Below are 26,301 nucleotides of genomic sequence, written 5' to 3'. Positions count from 1 at the left end.
ATGCTGTCTTGAAACTGCAATGATCATTGGCAAGCCTAACAACAGATCTGGGACCAGGCTAGTGGACTGTAGATATGGCTAATGTCTGATACATTCTGTCCATTTTTGGTGCCTGGGCCAATGCCATGTGTATCTGTAAACTAAGAGTCTTTACATTTACAACAACTTTACAAGCTGCCCTATCGCCACACTCTTTGCGGACTGAGCAGTGATAGTGTCAATCACTCCCCACCCCTCCCTTTGGGCCAATCAGATTTCAGTCAGGGTGAGTTTATAAATGCCCCCTAGCTCCTCCATAGAGATCTGGAAGGTGTCTTCGTTGGAATAGTGTTTGATGATGTTGTCATCCATGTTGACTAGAATCCTAACAGAGGGACAGATAGAAATGTCAGTATCGCAGTAATAAAATCGAATCATTACATTTCTATGGTCAGAGTCTTATGTTGTGTAAAAATACATAAAAGGCCCGATTCTTCACAAATATAACTTACTTGTTCTAGAATTCTTAAATCATGGTAAATAGATTTACCATTGATGAGAACAACTTACCCTTTCTTGCATTTCTTGTAGACTTTCCCTACTTTCTGGAGCGGCACGTTGTATTTCTCGGATATCTAGAAGAAGCGGAGCAACAAAGGCTTGTAATACAGTAGTCTCTCTATTGAAAGAAGAGAATGGAAATGAAATATACAATACACCACTCTAACAATTACTCAGGTCGAATGGCAGACATTAAACAGAATCTGAATTCAACCAGGAAAGAAAAGAGAGGTGTGCGGTATCTTTGCCCACATTTACTCCCCAGCTGACTACACTTCCCTCCCAGAGAAACTAAGAGGCCAGGTACAGTCCTGTCATGACTCATTTGGCCTGTTGAGAGGCCAGGTCCAGTCCTGTCACGACTCATTTGGCCTGTTGAGAGACCAGGTCCAGTCCTGTCACGACTCATTTGGCCTGTTGAGAGGCCAGGTCCAGTCCTGTCATGACTCATTTGGCCTGTTGAGAGGCCAGGTCCAGTCCTGTCATGACTCATTTGGCCTGTTGAGAGGCCAGGTCCAGTCCTGTCACGACTCATTTGGCCTGTTGAGAGGCCAGGTCCAGTCCTGTCACGACTCATTTGGCCTGTTAAGAGGCCAGGTCCAGTCTTGTCACGACTCATTTGGCCTATTGAGAGGCCAGGTCCAGTCCTGTCACGACTCATTTGGCCTGCTGAGAGGCCAGGTCCAGTCCTGTCAGGACTCATTTGGCCTGTTGCGGAGGCGGTTGGAGACCCATGTCTAGTTTCCTCACAGACCTTGCTGCCCCCTGCTGAGGGATATCCTATGTCACCTTTGTCTTAGTGCACTACGCCAGACAGACAGACCCCCCTGATCAGAACCACAGCACCCCCACGTGACGGGAAGGCTGAATGACTGTACGGAGAAGCGGAGACCCTACACATGGTAATGCCTCTGTCCTCCTTGAGCATCCTCCTTTCTCATTCTCTCTCGCTCTCTGTCTGTCCCTCTACTTAATTTTGAGGAAAGAGTTGAGGTCATAGCTCTCCCTCTCTCTCATGCTGAGTTGAATTAGGATCAAGCTGAGAGAGACAGATAGTGGACATGGGTAATTGCAGGATAGAGGAGTCTGTGTGGCAGAGTGGGCCGTGTCACAAACAGTGCCACCCACCATGTCACTGGAGTGATGCAATGTGACCAGCCTCCCATAACGGACACTATATGTCTGGCAGTGTTAATTTCCTGTTCATATTGAGTAAGAACTTACTGCTTCCACCAGCCCGTTCATTGTTGGGTTCTTCAGCATGACCGCATCAAACACCTCCTCTGTCTCCCTACGCACGTACAGCAGAACTACACAGGAGAGACGAGGCATGCAGTGAGACATATTGATCACTCACACACACACAACAAACAGAAATGGACTCACACACGGACACACTGAAATGGTCATAGCAGGACACACACCCTGAATCACACAACACATTAACTTGGCAAAGTCAGATATCTTTTCTGCTGAAGCTAACAGTGGTAAAGCCCTTGATGTGGGTTTGGACATCTGAGCATCTCACTATGTCCCAGTCTCAAGTAGCCAATACCTCACACAGCATAGTAACACACAGCGCACTGCTGCTATATAAACGCAACATTCAACATTTTTAGCAGACGCTCTTATCCAGAGCAACTTACAGGAGCAAGTAGGGTTTACTGCCTTGCTCAAGGGTACATGGTCCGATTTTTCACCTAGTCGGCTCCGGGATTGAACAAGTAACCTTTCGGTTACTGACCCAACGTGCTTAACTGCTAGGCAACTGAGTTACATTTCATAAAGAAAATCAGTCAATTGAAATAAATTCATTAGGCCCTAATCTATTGATTTCACATGGGAATACAGGTATGCGTCTGTTGATCACAGATACCCTAGGGGATTGGAACAGAAAAACAGTCCGTATCTGGTGTGACCACCATTTACTTCATACAGCGAGACATCTCCTTTGCATAGAGTTGATCAGGCTGTTGATTGTGGCCTGTGGAATGTTGTCCCACTCCTCTTCAATGGCTGTGCGAAGTTGTTGGTTATCGGCGGGAACTGGAACGCTGTCGTACACGTCGATCTAGAGCATGCCAACAATCAAATTGCCATCTATAAAATTATATTGTGTTCATTGCTCATGCCTGCCCATACCATAACCCCACTGCCACCATGGGGCACTCTGTTCACAACGTTGACATCAGCAAACTGCTCGCCCACATGATGCCATACATGTGGTCTGGCATCTGCCGGGTACAGTGGAAACCTGGATTCATCCGTGAAGAGCACAATTCTACAGCGTGCCAGTGGCCATGGAAGGTGAGCATTTGTAAACTGAAGTCGGTTACGATGCCAAACTGCAGTCAGGTCAAAACCCTGGTGAGGACGACGAGAACGGAGATGAGATTTCCTGAGATGATTTCTGACGTCACTACAGACACCCTGGTTCGAGCCAGGCTGTATCACAATCGGCTGTATCACAACCGGCTGTGATTGGGAGTCCCATAGGGCGGCGCACAATTGGCCCAGCGTCGTCTGGGTTTGGCCGGTGTAGGCCGTCATTGTAAATAATAATTTGTTCTTAACTGACTTGCCTAGTTAAATAAAGGTTACATAAAAAAATAATGCACAGCCAAATTCTCTAAAATGAAGTTGAGGTGGCTTATGGTAGAGAAAACAACATCAAATTCTCTGGCAATTGCTCTGGTGGACAATCTTGCAGTCAGCATGCCAGTTGCATGCTCCCTCAAAACAGAGACATCTGTGGCATTGTGTTGTGTGACAAAACTGCACATTTTAGAATGGCCTTTTATTGTCCCCTGTACAACGTGAACCTGTGTAATGATCATGCTGTTTAATCAGTTTCTTGATATGCCACACATGTCAGATGGATTGATTATCTTGGCAAAGGAGAAATGCTCATTAACAGAGATGTAAACAAATTTGTGCAAATGGAACATTTCTGGGATCTTTTATTTCAGCTCATGAAACATGGGACCAACACTTTACATGTTGCGTTTATATTTTTGTTCAGTATGTATACTACCTCAATTACCTCAACTACCTCGTGCCCACATTGACTTGGTACCGGTACTCCTTGTATATAGTCTCGTTGTTATTTTATTACTATTTCCTTTTTTATTTTTTGCAAAAAAGGGCTAGTAAGTAAGCATTTCATGGTAAAGCCTACACCTGTTCTATTCGGCACATGTGACAAATAGAATTTGATTTGGTATGTTGTTGGTTTGACATTGGTTGTGGGAACGAAGCCATACGTTTCCTGACCAGTAAAATGTAACGTTTTTTAAATGTTCTGAAAACAGAAGTGAAAATGCTGCCTGTTCTAGGAACGTTTATCTTTAGGTTGCAGGGAGGTTCTGAGAGCATTTTACTCTGGTTCCTTGAAAGTTTTCCTGAGAGGTTTCAATAATGCTTTGAGAACGGAAGTTATAGGTTATTTTTACAAAATACTCTGAAACACAACCAAAACAAACAGCAAATGCATCCAACAAAGTTTGTTAAGTCACAAGCTTGATGTAAGCATTGCGTGCTATAAATATGGGACTAAATACTACACTTTTGACTACTTTAATACACATAAGTGAATTTGTCCCAATACTTTTGGTCCTCTAAAATGGGGAGATTATGTACAAAAAGTGGTGTAATTTCTAAACGGTTCACCCGATATGGATGTAAATGCCCTCAAATTAAAGATGACAGTATGCACTTTAACTTCGTAATCATTGTATGATTTCAAATCCAATGTGCTGGAGTACAGAGCCAAAACAACAATTAATTGCTCACTGTCCCAATACTTTTGGAGCTCACTGTATGTGCAATTTTCAGGGACACTTTTGGCACGAGGGCGCTACTTTCAGAACTACTGGCTAAATTGTATCAAAAAATTCAAAAATACATTGGCAATTAACCCCCTTAACAACAACATTCTCAGTAATGGTTACAGAAACTTTTTACTTGCTATGACTGTGATATGTTTTTTCATCTACCCTAGTTGAATGCACTACTTGTAAGTCACTCTGCATAAGAGCGTCTCTAAATGACCAAAATGTAAATGATCAACTGCAAAGCACACTGGGTTTTTTATTGGCCTAGTTTCGGGGTCGGAGTGCTTTAGAATAATACTCAGCATGCTTTGCAAGTGTTCATTTTGACATTTACATTTAGGTCATTTAACAGAGTCTCTTATAACACTATAGTGCAATCAGACTTCTGACAACAATGCAGGCTAAAAGGGGGCTACAAAATTGTGAACCACCATAACAAAATGGTTTAGAAAAGTATTTTGAAAACAAAAATTACAACTCTCGAAAGTGTCTTGTTACATGGAGTGTAACAGGCTAATGAAATGCAAATTACAAAACAGTCAAAGGTAGTTGATATACGTATTTCTAATGAATTGAACAGAAATACTGCCCAGCTCTCTGTGTGTATGTTTTTCTGTGTGTGTTTGCATGTGTGTTCATATGCTGATGAAGGATGAAGAACGTGTCCTTGTGTGTGAGAGAGGTGAGAATGAACAATGATATTGTGTTGTTCACGGTGGGAAGGGGGATAATGCTGTTGTGTTTTCAGGAGCTGGGTAAATAAGAAATCACGTGCCTCACATCTATGGGTAAGGTGTGTGTGTGTGGTGGGGTGTTGGTGGCCTTCAAGGCAAGCCATAACACACACACTCCTCCCTCTCCATACCTAGCTCTCTCTCTCTGGTTTCATGGTAGACAGTGACCTTATCAGTAGCGTATACACAGCGCATTGGTGGGTGGGCACACACACACGTCATACCTTTCTTGGGCTTGTCCATTCTGGCCAGCTTATTGGAAGGTGAACCAAACTCATCCTCAGCGTAGAGCGATCTCTTCATGCCCGAACTGCAATGGACACACACGACAGGTTGGTTTAGAGCGCTTATGCGCACGCACGCACACACGCACACACACACACACTCCAGTTAAGCCTGTGAGGCCCTCTTCCAGAGAAATAGCAGGAAGGCCCTAACAACCCTAACAACCACCCAAACCATCCTAACAACCCTAACAACCATCCAAACCACCCTAACAACCACCCTAACAACCCTAACAACCACCCTAACAACCCTAACAACTACGTAATAGACCATGACACAAACAACTCTCTGCGTCTTTCTTAGAAGTTTAGACTCTTCACGTGAAACAGGGGGTTTTCACTGGTGTAGCTAAAGGTGGAAACTGGAAGAGCTAAAGGTGGAAACTGGAAGAGCTAAAGATTGAAACTGGAAGAACTAAAGGTGGAAACTGGAAGAGCTAAAGATTGAAACTGGAAGAACTAAAGGTGGAAACTGGAAGAGCTAAAGGTGGACACTGGAAGAGCTAAAGGTTGAAACTGGAAGAGCTAAAGGTGGAAACTGGAAGAGCTAAAGGTTGAAACTGGAAGAGCTAAAGGTGGAAACTGGAAGAGCTAAAGGTTGAAACTGGAAGAGCTAAAGGTTGAAACTGGAAGAGCTAAAGGTGGAAACTGGAAGAGCTAAAGGTTGAAACTGGAAGAACTAAAGGTGGAAACTGGAAGACCTAAAGATTGAAACTGGAAGAGCTAAAGGTTGAAACAGGAAGAGCTAAAGGTGGAAACTGGAAGAGCTAAAGGTGGAAACTGGAAGAGCTAAAGGTGGAAACTGGAAGAGCTAAAGGTTGAAACTGGAAGAACTAAAGGTGGAAACTGGAAGAACTAAAGGTGGAAACTGGAAGAGCTAAAGGTTGAAACTGGAAGAGCTAAAGGTTGAAACTGGAAGAGCTAAAGGTTGACACTGGAAGAGCTAAAGGTTGAAACTGGAAGAGCTAAAGGTGGAAACTGGAAGAGCTAAAGGTTGAAACTGGAAGAGCTAAAGGTGGAAACTGGAAGAACTAAAGGTGGAAACTGGAAGAGCTAAAGGTTGAAACTGGAAGAGCTAAAGGTTGACACTGAAAGAGCTAAAGGTTGAAACTGGAAGAGCTAAAGGTGGAAACTGGAAGAGCTAAAGGTTGAAACTGGAAGAGCTAAAGGTGGAAACTGGAAGAGCTAAAGGTTGAAACAGGAAGAGCTAAAGGTGGAAACTGGAAGAGCTAAAGATTGAAACTGGAAGAGCTAAAGGTTGAAACTGGAAGAGCTAAAGGTTGAAACTGGAAGAGCTAAAGGTTGTCTCGGTCCAACAGCAACCATATGAGTGGCCATACTTTATTTACTCCAGCCCTTTTCCACCTACTTGTCCAATAAAACTAATTAGCGTGAAGTCAATGTTTCCAGGAACTCACCTTTCCTCTCCATCTTCTTGTGAGAAGGGCTGCATGGAGAAAGAGAGAGAATAGAGGGAGAAAGAGAGAGAAGAGGGAGAAAGCGGGTGAAGATGGAGAAAGAGGGAGAGAACAGAGAATGAGGGGAGGGAATGATATGGGTCAAGGGTGAAATAACACAGTCATACATATGAAAGAGGTAATTTGATCTAATATGGAACAGGTCTATTGAACTTTGTGGGCCGTGTCAACAATCCTAAGGGACCTCTTGAATCAAAACTGATGGCAGTGTTTTGGATATGATTTAAATATTTTCCCCTCAACATGAGAGCATGCTTTAATTTATTACTGTAATATGCAGTTCAGATTATTTTGAGTAACACTTTCGATTCCTAAATCCTAAAGGCCATTCTTGCAGCACAAGATAAGTGCAACCTGGTTAGAAGGATCCATTTAATTGGCCCACTCGCTCTCTGACCTGGTTAGAAGGATACATTTAATTGGCCCACTCGCTCTCTGACCTGGTTAGAAGGATACATTTAATTGGCCCACTCGCTCTCTGACCTGGTTAGAAGGATACATTTAATTGGCCCACTCGCTCTCTGACCTGGTTAGAAGGATACATTTAATTGGCCCACTCGCTCTCTGACCTGGTTAGAAGGATACATTTAATTGGCCCACTCGCTCTCTGACCTGGTTAGAAGGATACATTTAATTGGCCCACTTGCCTTCTAACCTGGTTTCCATTCCTTCATTGATTGTCTTATCAATACTAAACACATTCACAGGTAACAGAGTGCAGTCGTGTGTTGTAACTAAGCAGTGTCCATATTTTAGGGGGAATTATGGAATGTATAATCAATATTATCTCTGGTTGTTAGTGTGTACTCCTCCACTATGTAGTTAAGGAGCACGTACTAAACACCTGGACCAGACCACATCAATAGTCTATTCTCAGAGGAAACCAAGTCCCCCTGCTAATCACTAACTGATAGGAGTGCTAGAGATTTACTGGGTTGCCATTTTATGCCAATCGTGTGTCAAAAGAAATGTTTTCCTTCCAGGCTGGATCAGAATGGTAAACAGTAAAGGTTTATTTTCAGCTCGGTCCACCCTGCATGTCAGCAACGTCATGTGGCCCAGAAACCAGAGAACTCAGTCAGCTCAGCTGGGTCATGTTCATTATGCACCAAACGGACTGAAACAGGGAGGGACTACCTGGACTTGTCCAATGTGAAACACTCATGTTCGTTTTCTGTTGCAATAATATTTTCAAATACGCAAACCTCATGAACGGACCCTGGTGCCACTGTTGCCAACAGGGGGCAGTCAAAGTTCACTTTCTACAGAGCCACAGGGATGAATCAAAACAACTGTCTGCCCATCTTACAAGTCTAGGGGAAATGGTTCACTCTAGGCTTCCTGCAACCACCCTGAGGGCCATGTGATATCACATTGCTAAGCCAAGGAGGGTTCAGAGTCCAGGGGTGGCTAGGAGCACTGCTAGTGCCAGGAAGAGGTGTGTTGTTGGGGAATGGAGAGAGCGACCTGACATACCACACGTAGACAGACGTGTGCTACACTCCCCTCTGTCTCCTGTCCCCTTCGCATCAAGCCTAGCCACAAGTGCAACAGGTGCAGTCTACTCTAGACATACTGCATTAGGTGCCGTATTAAGAAACCACTGGGCTTCCATAATCAATGATATTGAAATGATGAGATATGCACACATATGAGAGTGATTCCAAACATGTTTGGATTCGTTGAAGCACCATGTAAGATAATTTGACTCACACACCTAGAAACCTTGGGATCTCTCCCAAGGCCATCTCCACCTATCAGATGGCACTGGAACCTCCCAGGTTATATAACCAACCCCCGATCCCATGATATTACATGATTACAGTATCCTGGCCAATTGGCCAAACACTGTATATTTTAGTCACCTTGACCTGCACCTTGTCCTGAGTAGGAGTTGAAACTGTTTACCAGCCAGCAACCACATAAGGTGTGACCCAGGTAGCCTGGTGGTTAGAGTGTTGGACTAGTAACTGAAAGGTTGCAAGATTGAATCCCAGAGCTGACAAGGTAAAAATCTGTCCTTCTGCCACTGAACAAGGCAGCTAACCCGCTGTTCCTAGGCCGTCATTGAAAATAAGAATTTGTTCTTAACTGACTTTCCTAGTTAAATAAAGGTTAAAAAAATCATAACAAATGATATGGTTGTGTCTGAAATAGCTCCCTATATAGTGCACTACGTTTTGTCCCTAGTCAAAAGTAGTGCACTATATATGAAATAGATGCACTACTTTTGACTAAGGCCCATAGGGCTATGGTCAACAGTAGTGTACTGCACTACATAGTAAATAGGGTGCCATTTGGGACAAACCCTCTGATCTCATAGTGACAAAGTGACAATGACATTGGCCAGGCACCAGTCGACTAGTCCGTTCTTTCTAATAGGTCTTGAAAACAGAAAGAGCTGCTTGTCCATGGTGATCATATATACATCCCAGAGAACACCACTCTGCGAGTGGCGACTGACAGAGTGTGGGGTCTGGGACCCGTGACCTGGCCCAACCAGCTGGAGAGGAATGACCCGTAACCTGGCCCAACCAGCTGGAGAGAAATGACCCGTAACCTGGCCCAACCAGCTGGAGAGAAATGACCCGTCACCTGGCCCAACCAGCTGGAGAGGAATGACCCGTCACCTGGCCCAACCAGCTGGAGAGGAATGACCCGTAACCTGGCCCAACCAGCTGGAGAGAAATGACCCGTCACCTGGCCCAACCAGCTGGAGAGGAATGACTGTCATGAGGAGTGCTGGGCGGGCTATACAAGGTCATAACATGGCATAGACATAGCACATCCCCCTATGTAGAGTTCCAAAATAAACTATTCTGTTATTTCAACCAGGATTTCTGGAAAACCTGGGAATTTTTGGGAACATTTCTGAAATGTCTTAACTCTGATCCCCCATAATGCACTATGGATCCCCAGAAAATCACTGGACATCAATGGTGTTCAGGGCTTAGACTTCAAACACTAGGGTTTGGTCTCTAATTCATCTATTAACAATAGGCAAAAGCCAATACACCCTAAAGTAAGATTGCCTTAGGGGATATCCACTCTCTAAAGAACTCCTGGTATTTAGTGAAGGACTGCCAGAATGAGTGGCTCTTTAGAAGTCTGAAAGAGACATGGAGAGGGTGGACTGGACTCTTTGGTAGTCAGAGGCTGATTGAAGTTGCATTCAAATGCCCTTTGATACGGTTTTTATGATTGAATCTGCACCAAGTACTGTATATTATCTTAATAGATATAACTACTATGTTATCTAAAGGCATGGCTGTTGTTAACCACTTGTGCAAATATACACTACCGTTCAAAAGTTTGGGGTCACTTAGAAATTTCCTTGTTTTTTAAAGATTTTTTTTTTTGTCCATTAAATTAACATCACATTGATCAAAAGTACAGTGTAGACATTGTTGATGTTGTAAATGACTATTGTAGCTGGAAACGGCAGATTTTTTATGGAATATCTACATAGGCGTACAGGGGCCCATTATCAGCAACCATCACTCCTGTGTTCCAATGGCACGTTGTGCTGTTCTGCGAAGGGAGTAGTACACAGCGTTGTACGAGATTTTCAGTTTCTTGGCAATTTCTTGCATGGAATAGCCTTAATTCCTCAGAACAAGAATAGACTGATGAGTTTTAGAAGAAAGTTCTTTGTTTCTGGCCATTTTGAGCCTGTAATCGAACCCACAAATGCTGATGCTCCAGATACTCAACTAGCCTAAAGAAGGCCAGTTTTATTGCTTCTTTAATCAGACAACAGTTTTCAGCTGTGCTAACATAATTGCAAAAGGTTTTTCTAATGATCAATTAGCCTTTTAAAATGATAAACTTGGATTAGCTAACACAACGTGCCATTGGAACACAGGAGTGATGGTTGCTGATAATGGGCCTCTGTACGCCTACGTACATATTCCATAAAAAATCTGCCGTTTCCAGCTACAATAGTCATTTACAATATTAACAATGTCTACACTGTATTTCTGATCAATTTGATGTTATTTCGATGGACAAAAAATTTGATTTTCTTTCAAAAACAAGGACATTTCTAAGTGACCTCAAACTTTTGAACAGGAGTGTACATAGATAAAAACAATGTTTAAAAAAAATGTTTTAACGTTTTTGCGGAATGCATTCAAAAAAGGTTTGGGGTTTATCATTTTGTTCCAATGAATCTGATAACAGCCTTATCACCACAACTACACTATACTAGGAAAACCAAACGGTGATTTTATATCAGTTTGAATGTCACAGGTTCCGTTGATTAACATGATTTATGTGGTAGCTATACTCTGCATAACCCGTGACCTAGCCCAGAATGCTGACCCTTAGACACAGATCTAGGATCAGCTTACCCTCCCCAAGTCCTAACCTTAACCTTTAGAGGGTAAAATGAAAAACTGACCACATATCAGTGTTTAGGGGCTAGGTACTCACATGGCGCTGGAAGATGGAGAAGTGGATATCAGGGATAAAGAGAACCGGCTGGGTCTCAAAGTCAGTCATTATCTTAAAGGTTGTGACATCATTACGCTTCTGAAGGAAAGGGACTTTAACGTCCACATCTATGGAGGGGCAAAAATGACAAATAATGAGACTTGTTGATGTGCATCATTGCAAGATAGACGTGTGTGTGTGATCACAAAAAGTATAGCATAATATAAGCGCGTATACACATGCTTTGACTGTGTGTGTGTGTGTGTGTGTGTGTGTGTGTGTGTGTGTGTGTGTGTGTGTGTGTGTGTGTGTGTGTGTGTGTGTGTGTGTGTGTTCAGTGGGAACTCACATGATCCCAGACTGGTGTTGAGGTCGGTGCTCTTGCCCTTCCTACGGGACTGCTTCTTCTCCTCGTCTCTGATCTTCCTCTCAGCTCCCTTGTCACAGAACACTTTGATCTGGCAGAATGCCCGGTGGATGGGCTTGTTGCTGCGGTTGTTGTAGCTGTAGGTGTCTATCTGCAGGTTCAGGGGCAGGCCTTTCACACCCTTCTGGGAAGAGAAGTCTGTGCTCAGACAGTTGACCGAGATGAAGATCTGAGGAGGAGGAAGAGGAGAAGGAAAATGAGGAAGAGGAGGAAGAGGATGATGAAGGCGGAAGAGGAGGAGCAAGATTTATGACTTTGTTTTTTGAATTTTGTTTGTGGAGTAATTCAGGTACATTAAAACTGTGCATAGCAACACATAACATGCAAATTGGAATTACATTGAATTACATAGGAGGTGGTTCCTGACTGGCTCATAGGAGGATGGGGGCGGACAGAAGGGAGGGGGAGGAGGTGGGAGTTTGATATATTAACAAAAGAGATGTGTTCCATTGCCTCTATGTTAAACATTATAGTGATTGTGCACAGTGTATGGTATCTTACACTTAAGGCATATACCTTGTTTATATATTCTGGACACAGAAGTGGCATACAGTGCGTCAGAGGTTGGGACTGAGTTTAGAGAATATGACCACCAACGCTGCAGGGACAGTTTTTGTGAGAATAATAGGATTTGTTATTGGCATACAGATATTACAAGAACGAAAGCAGATAAATGTGACTGATAAGTGGTGCAGCGGTCTAAGGCACTGCATCTCAATGTAAGAGGCGTCACTACAGTCCCTGGTTTGTATCCAGGCTGTATCACATCCGGCCGTGATTGGGAGTCCCATAGGGCGGCGCACAATTGGCCCAGCATCGTCCGGGTTTGGCCGGGGTAGGTCGTCGTTGTAAATAATAATTTGTTCTTAACTGACTTGCCTCGTTAAATAAAGGTTACATTAAAAAAATGAATAGATTTTTAAAATAAAATAATAATAATAATGCAAATTGTAAAATGTTAATTATATTCTTTGTCATTAACTGATGTTCCATACACAGTAAATTAGATAATAGTTATTCAAGAGCATTCCCACTGGTTCCACTCCCACTGAATTCTCAGGCGCAAAGGATCTCTTTGTCTGGTTCCTTGTTTATGAACATGCTGTCTTCACTGAACTGGTGTGTGTCTCCCTCTTTTGGCAGAGAGTGGTAATTACATGTTGACTCTTGGTTCTACTGCCAACCATTAAAACAAGGTTGCGGAAAGCTATTTCAATAGATCGCTTACTAGAGAAATAACTATTTCAATATGCTTACTAGAGAAATAACTATTTCAATATGCTTACTAGAGAAATAACTATTTCAATATGCTTACTAGAGAAATAACTATTTCAATATGCTTACTAGAGAAATAACTATTTCAATATGCTTACTAGAGAAATAACTATTTCAATATGCTTACTAGAGAAATAACTATTTCAATATGCTTACTAGAGAAATAACTATTTCAATATGCTTACTAGAGAAATAACTATTTCAATATGCTTACTAGAGAAATAACTATTTCAATATGCTTACTAGAGAAATAACTATTTCAATATGCTTACTAGAGAAATAACTATTTCAATATGCTTACTAGAGAAATAACTATTTCAATATGCTTACTAGAGAAATAACTATTTCAATATGCTTACTAGAGAAATAACTATTTCAATATGCTTACTAGAGAAATAACTATTTCAATATGCTTACTAGAGAAATAACTATTTCAATATGCTTACTAGAGAAATAACTATTTCAATATGCTTACTAGAGAAATAACTATTTCAATATGCTTACTAGAGAAATAACTATTTCAATATGCTTACTAGAGAAATAACTATTTCAATATGCTTACTAGAGAAATAACTATTTCAATATGCTTACTAGAGAAATAACTATTTCAATATGCTTACTAGAGAAATAACTATTTCAATATGCTTACTAGAGAAATAACTATTTCAATATGCTTACTAGAGAAATAACTATTTCAATATGCTTACTAGAGAAATAACTATTTCAATATGCTTACTAGAGAAATAACTATTTCAATATGCTTACTAGAGAAATAACTATTTCAATATGCTTACTAGAGAAATAACTATTTCAATAGATCGCTTACTAGAGAAATAACTATTTCAATATGCTTACTAGAGAAATAACTATTTCAATATGCTTACTAGAGAAATAACTATTTCAATATGCTTACTAGAGAAATAACTATTTCAATATGCTTACTAGAGAAATAACTATTTCAATATGCTTACTAGAGAAATAACTATTTCAATATGCTTACTAGAGAAATAACTATTTCAATATGCTTACTAGAGAAATAACTATTTCAATATGCTTACTAGAGAAATAACTATTTCAATATGCTTACTTAACATATAACCACTATGCTGAAAAACCTTTGCTGCAAGTTGCACAGATTTGATGTAGTTAGACTGAACTGTTAATTTATTGGTATAGCCACCTAGTAACTATTTCGTAACACGTTTTTGCAGTTCATTTTAAGCAGAATGTAACTAGTTTTCTAAATGAGATCCTTGGTTTAATCAAATAGCCTGCTGGTTACCCAAAGTGGTAAGAAACTATGTGGCTAACTTCATGTAAAGTCATGTATGGTGCAACATAGTTTCACGAGCTACGAATACAAGTATGTTCCATTTCAACGTTTTTGCAATTGCTCATCTTCAGTAAAGATGATCTCATCGTATAATGCTCTATTCTCATGCAGAGTGTTTTGTCAAGAAGCCCAAAGCGCGTCAACATTTGAGAAAGGCTGCTCCTACTCTGCCTTGTTTCATTTCCTTGTTTCATTTCCTCCTTCTGAGTAAACTGTGTGTGCCTAAGTTATTAAATCATCAGGGGACACAGCGAGAGAAGGTAAAGCGTCTTTCACACACACACACGCACACACACACACACACACACACACACACACACACACACACACACACACACACACACACACACACACACACACACACACACACACACACACACACACACACACACACACACACACACACACACACACACACACACACACACACACACACAAACACACACTCTCAGTGTCTCTCAGTGTCTCTCAGTGAAAACCAAAGAGCAAGGAGATGGAAGGGATAGATGAACTGTCTAGCTGTTAGTCTGTTTGTGCATCCCAGGCTAACAGTACAACAGTCAACAGTAGCAGTGTCATAGCACCCCATGAACATAGAGCGCTAGCTAAAGCGTCTGTGAGATTGTCTGTTGACGCCATCCCTCACAACCCAACAAACTGGTCAGGGACGGTGGATTATGTCTGTCACCTCGTACCCGGTCGGACGGGATTCCATCGCTAGCTGTCAAATCCAGTTCTGCCCCCCTGCCGCGTTTCCTCATTCCAACTCCCATTGTTAGGCACTAGGCAAGTCCTAGATCCTTAGGCCTCCCTTGTACGTGCAACACTTTAGCTCAGTAACTGGGGTGACGAGAACGAGTTCAGCATGTGGCCTCGACGGCAGACAAACACCTACACACCTATTCACTATGGTCTCTAAGCAACCATAGACCCAAAACACTGGAAAAACTCCCCAAGGGCCAATAAATGTCTTTATTTTCCGATCAAAACTCGAAGGACCACTTTCCATAATAGGCGTTTAGAAGAAAACAAAGGACAAAGCGTGTGACGATCGCTTGCTGACAAATTGGTTTGCATCACCTGACACCTTTTCTGTGATGGCCAAAACACATCCTAACCTTCAGAGCAAGGGAAGGCAGTCTATTTTTGGAAGAATCTTCAGCCACATTTACACAGAATGTTGATGAGGAAATTGTGATCAGATGAACCGAATCCTCCAGAAACACTTGGCATCATCATGTGTTCTAGGGAAAACAACTAGGCTTACAACTATCTTTCCATCTCTCTTCACCTTTGTTCTCTGATTCCTCATACCAAAAGGTGTGTTTCCTATACCTCACCTTAGCCTCCTCATTGATGTCCCAGGTGAAGGAGATGGCGTTGTAGGAGATCTCCTCAATGTTGCTGATTGTGTTGAAGCTCTCTTTGTAGTCAGCTGGGAACCATGGGACACATAATGGGCTGTTAGTACAGTTAGCACTGACATAAGACGCTCAATGAAGAGAGGGCGCTAAGATAAGCTAAGTTATGAAACTAAGTATGGAGAGGTGGAAGGCTATTTTATTAGTATTATTATTATCATTATTAGGACTGGGCTGAATTAAAGGTTTTAGGAGCCTTGCATAAGAATGAAGTGAAGGTCAGTAGCTTGTATTAGATACAACCATTGAGAATGGGCTTCCACCCTGGTGAGCTCCCATCCCACATCTTAGATGTTTGATAAACAAACAAGCTTTTTGTCCTCAAAAGGTGCGGCTTAAAAAGCTTGCTCCGTGGTATTGGTCTCGTAGTCTTGCGTTGTAGTACTACAAGTCTAATCCTTCAGAAAACCTTTTCACTATGCCATTTTTCGGAAATTGAGGCGCTTGTCTCCAAACTTTACATTCTGACCAATCCCATCAAAGTCCCTTATTAGACCTACACCCCTATGCCAGAAACCACACTGTTTTAGTAGGGCACTTCTACGTTGCTGACTGACTACTTTAATCGAAAGCAAGCAGGTTGTCTCAATGGTCACCTTTCGCCCACAGTCCTTCCATCAAAGTCAGACTGCAAGTGAGACAATACACTTTCCTCTGTCAAGCAGAACTAAGTTCTCCTTTCACAGTGTGTGCATGCAGAGTAAGATTGATCAGTCTACCTCCAGAGAATTAAGCTGATGTATTGTCCCGACAGGGAGCCACCATGGAGCTCAGTTGACACAGGTATCATTAACAAATAGGCAGTGGTGGAAAAAGTACCCAATTGTCATACTTGAGTGAAAGTATAGATACCTTAATAGAAAACGATTCAAGCAAAAGTCACCCAGTAAAATACTACTTGAGTAAAAGTCTAAAAGTATTTGGTTTTAAATATACTTAAGTATCAAATGTAAATGTAATTGCTAAAATATACTTAAGTATCAAAAGTAAAAGTATAAATCATTTCAAATTCTTTATACTAAACAAACCAGACAGCATATTTTACGGATAGTCAGGGGCACACTCCAACACTCACACATAACTTACAAACTAAGCATTTGTGTTTAGAGAGTCTGCCAGATCAGAGGCAGTAGGGATGACCAGGGATGTTCTCTTGATAAGTGCATGAATTTGACAATTTTTCTGTCCTGCTAAGCATTCAAAATGTAACGAGTACTTTTGGGTGTCAGGGAAAATGTATGGAGTAAAAAGTACATTCATTTATTTAGGAATGTAGTGAAGTAAAAGTAAATAGGACAACTGGCCTTGTCCCATATCCACTCACATTATCACCCTCCATCCAATCATGTGTATTGTTCTAAAGAGGTTTGTTAAGGTTCAACCAATCAGATCCAGGATAATTTTTCCCTTTTAGAATAAGAGTATATGGACAAGGGAGACGTGATCATCCTAGATCTCCTACTAAGTTATTTATTTAAGGTGGCATAGAGGTTTTGGCTCATTTGGTGGGTCTGTCTGCCTGGCTCCTTGGCTAGCTGGCTGCTTCTCTGTCTAGGTCATAAGAGTTGAGCTGAGACAGAGACAGCATGTGACACGGGGGAGGAGATGGAAGGTGACTGTTGCACAACAACTCAGGGAACAACAGTGACTCGTGATAGCGCAGGATGGTATGGTAAGAAGAGTGTCAGGTAAATATGATGAAATGTATTCAGAACCATTCAGGCAGTACTTCTGGTGACTTTATGTGACATAAAAACTATGGCCTGATTTAATAAGCGTTTGTAATGTGAAGTTTGCACCTGTTATTTCCCCAGCGGTAATAAAACATTTAAGGTTCATGAACAATCTTAAAGGGTAAATCAACTCATGTTTTAGACAGTTTTTTGTCTTTCCTCGCTTTAGATAATAACAGTTGAAAACTTGTACTAACTTGTGCTTTGCACCGTAAATGAGGTATTTCATGTCTTGGTGTAGCGTCTCCTTCAAGAGTTTGTGAGGACTAGTGTTCCATGTAGGTTTCAGTAGCATAGGCTCTTACCAATATCAAGACACCTCTGTTTGGCTGTGTGCTGTCTGGAGTGCCAGTACTTCCAGTGCTTCAGCTGGTCGTCTCTGCACTTCTCCTCTCCGAACACCACCATCACCACACTCTGAAATGGTGCACACAACCCCAGGGCCATCAATCATGCTAGCTTAACTGACACATTCCACTTAACAAGTTCCTACTTGTTAGTACATTAGCTACTATTAGCATAATAGCTACCAACTAGACTAAGATTTCTCTGTTTATTCTGTCAAAAAATGTATCTTTAACATGAGAGACCTAGCCAAATGATCTGCACATATTTAGTTACAGACAAGGACCAATCTAAAAGTTTTCTGTTATTGACCATGAACTACTGTAGAACAACTAACTAGCTTGGTGGTGTGGTCTTACCCTGACTTTGCTGATGGGGTGCTGCAGCTTGCTGTTGTCTGTCTCCCTGAGGCTGATGGGGTAGAACTGGCCCTTGTTCAGGTACGTCATGGTACCGTCACCTGTCTTCTGACGCAGCGACTTGGAAGCATCCAGGGTGTACTCAAAATTATTCCTAATCAGGAAATAAATATTAGTGACAAAACCACAGTAGGCTACATTTGTATTTTCCTTTAGGGAAAGAGTAGCCTGAAATCCAGACGTGCTTTGTGCTGACATTCCACTCCTTGTACTCCATGTCATATGTTTGGCACAAAACAGGCCTGGATTTCAGGCTAGGGAAAGAGTAGGCCTAGAGATGGAAAAAGTAATGTATCTAGTATTCAGCTGATGTTTATCTGGTATCTATCTTTATTCTAAACAATCTAGACGTGTTTTCAGTATTTATGAATATACCTTATGCAAATATTGATTATCTATATTTTCCACATCTGAAATACATTGCAAATGTCACCCCTTGAATAAGACCACCCTCATCAGTCCCTTCCCATTGGTTAGATTGTGACCCCGAATCCTCGTAGTGTCACTGAGTCCCTGATAACATTACGTTTGGCATTGTAGCTTTTAAACTGAGGGAATCTGCTGACCCCCAGGTGACTGTAGTGAATGAGGTTATTCTCCTATCAGGGGCTGAATGGCGGGGTGCGAGCGACACTGACACTGTCACTGAGTCCCTGATAACATTACGTTTGGCATTGTAGCTTTTAAACTGAGGGAATCTGCTGACCCCCAGGTGACTGTAGTGAATGAGGTTATTCTCCTATCAGGGGCTGAATGGCGGGGTGCGAGCAACAGCGGGCAGGCGCCGGGCTGGAGGGCTTACCCAGGCACGGTGTCAAACACGCTGTATTCCTCTGCCGAGATGGAGGCCATGCGTAACTGGAGATCCCCTGGGAAGGAGAACACCTGTGGCACACAAAGAGGACAGAGAAGTGGGGAGAGAGGGTCTGGATTTAGACAAGCATCCATGACAAGGGTTGTAGCTAGCGCTCTCAGGGGTTACAGGGAGTATAGGGAGCTCTCTCTCTCTCTTGCTCTCTCTCTCTCTCTCTCTCTCTTGCTCTCTCTCTCTCTCGCTCTCTCTCTCGCTCTCTCTCACTGAAGTGGAAACAAACCACTTCCCATCCTACCCTCCCTCTCTCCTTCCCTCACTCCTTCCCTCTCTCCTTCCCTCACTCCTTCCTCTGCTCCCCGTGTGAAGGGGGTTGTGTTGGGTTATCCCTTTCCAAGGTAATCCCCCTCCAGGTTAAATGGAGAGCGAGGAGAGATAAAGGCCTGGGCTATTGAAGGTGGGAAATAGTACAGCACTTTATTGTGTGGGCCAGACAATGGCATAATAACACACTGGCCTGCTATTTTGGAATGTTCAAATAAAAACAGGGAGGGTTGAGACCCACTGTTGTAAGCTCCAGAGGCTCAGGTGAAAGGGTTATTGTCTGACTGGAGAGAGAGATCTGAGAGTGGGGGTGTGGAGGAGGGTGGTGGGGGTTTTAGACTAGAGAAGAGGCTATTGGATTCCTGTTGTTGTGTCCACACCTCTTGGGAACCATCCTTGTAGGTCTCTGGGAAGGTGGAGTCGGGGGTACGGGGCTGGGTGCTAGGACTGAACTGGCTGTGTGTGAGCTGCCTGGCGAACTCTGCCGTGTGGCTGTCGGACTCGGCACAGTGGAAGCTGTGGGAGGGCACCTCCATCTTGACGTTGGGGTAGTTGGGGGCGGCGGCGATGGAGACGGTGACAGTGGTGTCCGGGGAGGGGAAAAGGACCCCTCTCTTGTTGTCCTGGCCAGTTAGCTGGTTGGGCAGCAGGATGTTGATGGGGCCCTTCAGGAACTGGATCCTGCTCTCCACTGACGCCATGGAAGCTTCCTGCAGGGGGGCCATCAAGTGCCTGAAGAAAAACAAAAAACACAGCAGGTAAAATGTCAGTTTATGATGAAATATCACAAGGACCAAACTGACGGTGTGGTGAGGTGAGGTGTGGTGTGGCAAGGTGAGGTAAGGTGTAGTGAGGTGAAATGTGGTGAGGTGAGGTAAGGTGTAGTGAGGTGAGATGTGGTGAGGTGAGGTAAGGTAAGGTGTAGTGAGGTGAGATGTGGTGAGGTGAGGTAAGGTGTAGTGAGGTGAGATGTGGTGAGGTAAGGTGTAGTGAGGTGAGATGTGGTGAGGTGAGGTAAGGTAAGGTGTAGTGAGGTGTGGCGAGGTGAGGTGTGGTAAGGTAAGGTGTAGTGAGGTGTGGTGAGGTGAGGTAAGGTGTAGTGAGGTGAGGTGAGGTGAGGTGTGGTAAGGTAAGGTGTAGTGAGTTGAGGTGAGGTCTGGTAAGGTAAGATGTAGTGAGGTGTGGTGAGGTGAGGTGTGGTAAGGTAAGGTGTAGTGAGTTGAGGTGAGGTCTGGTAAGGTAAGGTGTAGTGAGGTGTGGTGAGGTGAGGTGTGGTAAGGTAAGGTGTAGTGAGGTGTGGTGAGGTGTGGTGAGGTGAGGTGTGGTAAGGTAAGTTGTAGTGAGGTGTAGTGAGGTGTGGTGAGGTGTGTGGAGGACCTGTATTCCTCTCACTTCTAAATTCCTAGTAGTTCCTATAAATGCACACATGCGCACACAGCACATTTGCCCTCCCCAGTGGTTTGTAAAGGGATGTTCTACCTACATGGACCTTTTGTTGGGATCCACATCAGAGCCCATTGACTCTGTCTTGGTCTGGGATATTGTTCTCTTCTCTCTGGGCACCTGCATGGGAAGGTAAACACAGCCGCTGTGAGTCTGACCACATCCAATAGAACCATGTCTACATAGACAACACTGCTAGTTTTTGCTGTTTCACAGATGCAGGAAGTAAAGCTACTTCAGTCGGGACTAAGAGGCAATAGTACTAAGACCTCACAGCTGTTAATTAAATTAGTTTCTCCAACGCTGTCGATCTCTATGGCTCGGATTGTTGTGGAACAGTGTCGTAACACCTGTGGGTGAACATGGCTCCTGTATCAGTAATAACTGGAGAGGTTGTGTTGCTATTAGAGTTGTAGGCCTAGTCTATAAGGCTCAGATTTATGTCGTACCTCAACAGTGTCATGACACCTGTGGGTGAGCACAGCTCCTGTACCAGTAATGACTCAACTGATTCTTGTTTTTTTAGGCCACCTTGTAATAGTCATACCAGCCTGTAGTCAACCAGACTGGGTCCTGTGTTACCTTGTAGCAGGCGTACCAGCCTGTATTCGACCAGCCTGGGTCCTGTGTTACCTTGTAGCAGGCGTACCAGCCTGTATTCGACCAGCCTGGGTCCTGTGTTACCTTGTAGCAGGCGTACCAGCCTGTAGTCGACCAGCCTGGGTCCTGTGTTACCTTGTAGCAGGCGTACCAGCCTGTATTCGACCAGCCTGGGTCCTGTGTTACCTTGTAGCAGGCATACCAGCCTGTAGTCGACCAGCCTGGGTCCTGTGTTACCTTGTAGCAGGCGTACCAGCCTGTATTCGACCAGCCTGGGTCCTGTGTTACCTTGTAGCAGGCGTACCAGCCTGTATTCGACCAGCCTCGGTCCTGTGTTACCTTGTAGCAGGTGTACCAGCCTGTATTCGACCAGACTGGGTCCTGTGTTACCTTGTAGCAGGCGTACCAGCCTGTATTCGACCAGCCTGGGTCCTGTGTTACCTTGTAGCAGGCGTACCAGCCTGTATTCGACCAGCCTGGGTCCTGTGTTACCTTGTAGCAGGCGTACCAGCCTGTAGTCGACCAGCCTGGGTCCTGTGTTACCTTGTAGCAGGCATACCAGCCTGTATTCGACCAGCCTGGGTCCTGTGTTACCTTGTAGCAGGCATACCAGCCTGTAGTCGACCAGCCTGGGTCCTGTGTTACCTTGTAGCAGGCGTACCAGCCTGTATTCGACCAGCCTGGGTCCTGTGTTACCTTGTAGCAGGCGTACCAGCCTGTATTCGACCAGCCTCGGTCCTGTGTTACCTTGTAGCAGGTGTACCAGCCTGTATTCGACCAGACTGGGTCCTGTGTTACCTTGTAGCAGGCGTACCAGCCTGTATTCGACCAGCCTGGGACCTGTGTTACCTTGTAGCAGGCGTACCAGCCTGTATTCGACCAGCCTGGGTCCTGTGTTACCTTGTAGCAGGCATACCAGCCTGTAGTCGACCAGCCTGGGTCCTGTGTTACCTTGTAGCAGGCATACCAGCCTGTATTCGACCAGCCTGGGTCCTGTGTTACCTTGTAGCAGGCATACCAGCCTGTAGTCGACCAGCCTGGGTCCTGTGTTACCTTGTAGTAGGTGTACCAGCCTGTAGTCGACCAGCTTGGGTCCTGTGGTACCTTGTAGTAGGCGTACCAGCCTGTAGTCTACCCGCCTGGGTCCTGTGTTACCTTGTAGTAGGCGTACCAGCCTGTAGTCGACCAGCCTGGGTCCTGTTACCTTGTAGTAGTCGTACCAGCCTGTAGTCGACCAACCTGGCTCCTGTGTTAGCTTGTAGTAAGGGTGCCAGCCTGTATTCGACCAGCCTGGGTCCTGTGTTACCTTGTAGTTGTCGTACCAGCCTGTATTCGACCAGCCTGGGTCCTGTGTTACCTTGTAGTAGTCGTACCAGCCTGTATTCGACCAGCCTGGGTCCTGTGTTACCTTGTAGTAGTCGTAGAGCACCCCCAGGGCAGCGGCGCTGTCCTCGTCCCCGTTGATGCTCATCATTGCCTTGGTGGCGGCCGTCAGGGGGTTCTCCAGGAACGACTTCCACGCCTCGTCTTCGTTGGTGTAGGGCCGACGCTGACCGTAGCTGGGCTCATTCTGCAACAACAGGACTGGCCTCTTACTGGGGAGGGGGAGAAAGAGAAGGGAGAAGAGACAGAGAAAAAAAGAGAGAGAGAGAGAGAGAGAGAGAGAGAGAGAGAGAGAGAGAGAGAGAGAGAGAGAAAGAAAGAAAGAAAGAGAGAGAGAGAGAGAGAGACATGTTAGCAGGAGTGCAGTGACACATTTATTGAAGGAAAGTAACATGTGCTAGCTAGATAAAGTGTATGTCAAAACCAGGAGCTGCATAATTATTAGCTACACACAAAAGACGGACTGAGTTATAAATATTTAGTTAATATGGTCCTGTTTCTCTAACTGGTTCACTTCAGATTCAGACAGGGAGTCACTCACATCAGATGGATAGGCCAGACTGACAGCACGTAAATCAACAGACAGTCAGAGTAACAATCACTGCATTGTTCACAACCGACGAACAGGTTGGAGATATCAACAACGTCACTCTTTATCTTCCAGACCTGTTGTACAAGAAAGTCGATTGTGAGACAAATCTCAGCAACCTGTGAGAGAAAAGATGCTCTACCTGTCTGCTGTTAAGTGTTTCCTATTGGTTACCTGTCTACTGTTAAGTGTTTCCTATTGGTTACCTGTATGCTGTTAAGTGTTTCCTATTAAGTGTTTCCTATTGGTTACCTGTCTGCTGTTAAGTGTTTCCTATTGGTTACCTGTATGCTGTTAAGTGTTTCCAATTGGTTACTTGTCTGCTGTTAAGTGTTTCCTATTGGTTACCTGTCTGCTGTTAAGTGTTTCCTATTGGTTACCTGTCTGCTGTTAAGTGTTTCCTATTGGTTACCTGTCTGCTGTTAAGTGTTTCCTATTGATTATCTGTCTGCTGTTAAGTGATTCCTATTGGTTACCTGTCTGCTGGCAAGTGTTTCATATTGGTTACCTGTCTGCTGTTAAGTGTTTCCTATTGGTTACCTGTCTCTGTCTTCAGTTAAGTGTTTCCTATTGGTTACCTGTCTTCAGTTAAGTGTTTCCTATTGGTTACCTGTCTGCTGTTAAGTGTTTCCTATTGGTTACCTGTCTTCAGTTAAGTGTTTCCTATTGGTTACCTGTCTTCAGTTAAGTGTTTCCTATTGGTTACCTGTCTGCTGGCAAGTGTTTCCTATTGGTTACCTGTCTGCTGTTAAGTGTTTCCTATTGGTTACCTGTCTCTGTCTTCAGTTAAGTGTTTCCTATTGGTTACCTGTCTTCAGTTAAGTGTTTCCTATTGGTTACCTGTCTGTTGTCTCCAGGGAGGGATCTCATTCCAGAGTTTATATGACTGGGTTGTTGTTTTATTTTTAAAGAACCTGTTTGGAACAATCATCGTCATCATCATAATCATAGGCCCTTAACGGACTCAATGCCAAAGAGAATCAGTCATCCTCTCTGTACTGTATCAGACAGTCAGTCAGTCAGTCAGTCATGGTCGATTAGGTACAAGGAACAAAAGTGTATCTACCTTGAGAACATAGGAGTGAGCATACAGGATGGGTGATTCTACGTATTAGAGAAAGGGTCCATTATTACAATTTCTACAATTTTGGTACTTACAGTAAGCCTATAAGTAATTTTTACCAAGATTTATTGCATAGAATGTGAGAGGGTTACATAGCCCACAAGCCCTACATTATTGAACAATTAGATTGTAGTATTTCAGTGATTTGAATGTAGGCTAACATGCATGGTGTAATTCTATGTTATATACATGTGTATGATGATCACACAAATATTGTTTTAATAAATAGTTTGCCTTTATTTTTAACTGAATTATTTTACAGTCACAAACCTTTGAGGTTTAATTTTTAGCACAATATTTAAAGTGCAAACAATGATGACATCTTAGACAAAAAGACACGCCTTATTTGTTCAATTCCTTAAATATACTCCCTTAAATTAACAAACCAAATGCTATAGAGGCTAGTGTGAGATAAGAGACATATACATTTTCTGTCCTCAATTCACACAAAAGCGTCTCCAGAGTGGCACAAATAGAATGTACGGATGGTTTCCAAGCTATAGTTGCTACAGCAAATTATTTTATTCGGAATGGTCAAGGCAAACGTATTATTAGTAATCCAATATCTAATTGTTTCATTCACAAAATGTTTCCCGGGTCGAATTGGGGCGTTAGGGATTTGCAACCCGATAGATCCGTTATTCACCCCCCCCCCCCCAAATAAAATGGGATGATATGCAATCCACTGTAAAACAAAAGAGGATTGCTAAAAGTTTTCAATGTGGAAAAAAGCATTAAATTGGATACTGAAAAAATGAAAAAACAGGCTGGCTTATGCGGTAAGGCCTAAATTAATCGTTTGAAAATGATGAGATTAAGAAAAGAACGAACGAAAAAGCTCGTCTTTATCATTGTATCATTTTTCTTTAACAAGGGCCTATTTGTGAATATTATAATCCCTTTTCTTAATATAACATTTTCGTATTGACTATCTCAATCAATTAAATAATTATGTCAACATGAATTATTCGTCCAGTGACTGTGTCTACAATACAACGGAGAAAATCTTGCTTACATTGTTCCTCTGACTAAAGGGGCCAACGCCTAAAAGGTGTACGATTTCACTGGAGTCAACAGTCTCCTTGTCATTGCCCTCAAAAACTGACAAAATACATTCACACATTACCACTCTGGAGCAAAGATAAAAATCCTACAAGACAATTATGATATTTTTTCGATTCAAGTTGCATGTTCGATTAGAAATGCCATTACAACCATGGATTAGGGCATCAAATAATACATTTCAAACCTCAACTAGGAAAATAATATGGGGGGGGTTAAGACGAGTATCTTCGACAAACAAAATAAAGTCTAACCACATAACTGTGAGCCAAATCAAATAATGAACCGCCCATCAATAACACACGGGTTGGCAGAACGTTACTCGGAACAGGCGCCTGAACTAGCACGACGGGTGGCGAGATATACACCTGTGCCGTGCAGGCTGGAACCCGACCAGAGAAACAGCGCTTGTAGCTATGAACCCCAAACGGCGCTCACACGGATCCTAAACACGATAAATAGAGATTGAATCACTAAGCACAATGAAGAAGGAGATTGAATCATAGTCGTTTTGCCTGGCAGGAAAAAAGTCAACTTTCACACAGTCCAGGAAACTCCGTTAGAATCCACCTGCGCGGGTAAACCACCTAAAGAAATATCCATTGGTCATTTTGCACCAAAGTTCAGTAAACTGTTAGAGTTCAACACGTTGGTTCTGCTGGACTTGCAGTGGTGACTAAAAACACTTACTTGTCATGATCCTGTGACAT

The 26,301-nt window shown here is 43.2% G+C and overlaps 1 protein-coding gene across 1 annotated transcript; it reads right to left on the bottom strand.

The window, feature by feature from the left end:
• Positions 1–249: 249 nt before the first annotated feature.
• On the bottom strand, positions 250–26,301 carry LOC120059837 (grainyhead-like protein 1 homolog). Its single transcript, XM_039008887.1, has 15 exons — positions 26,282–26,301; positions 22,843–23,029; positions 20,881–20,954; positions 19,794–20,123; positions 19,059–19,148; positions 18,197–18,350; positions 17,798–17,909; positions 15,679–15,773; positions 11,689–11,899; positions 11,304–11,434; positions 6,810–6,838; positions 5,332–5,417; positions 1,765–1,850; positions 550–614; positions 250–364 (listed from the first exon to the last, which is right to left on the bottom strand). Exons 1-15 carry the CDS (start codon positions 26,299–26,301, stop codon positions 250–252), a joined length of 1,785 nt encoding a protein of 594 aa, XP_038864815.1.

Source organism: Salvelinus namaycush, chromosome 15 (assembly GCF_016432855.1).
Source record: "Salvelinus namaycush isolate Seneca chromosome 15, SaNama_1.0, whole genome shotgun sequence".
Classification (NCBI taxonomy): Eukaryota; Metazoa; Chordata; class Actinopteri; order Salmoniformes; family Salmonidae; genus Salvelinus; species Salvelinus namaycush.
Note: the sequence above shows the minus strand (reverse complement) of the source record. Positions and strands in the feature narration are given on the sequence as shown.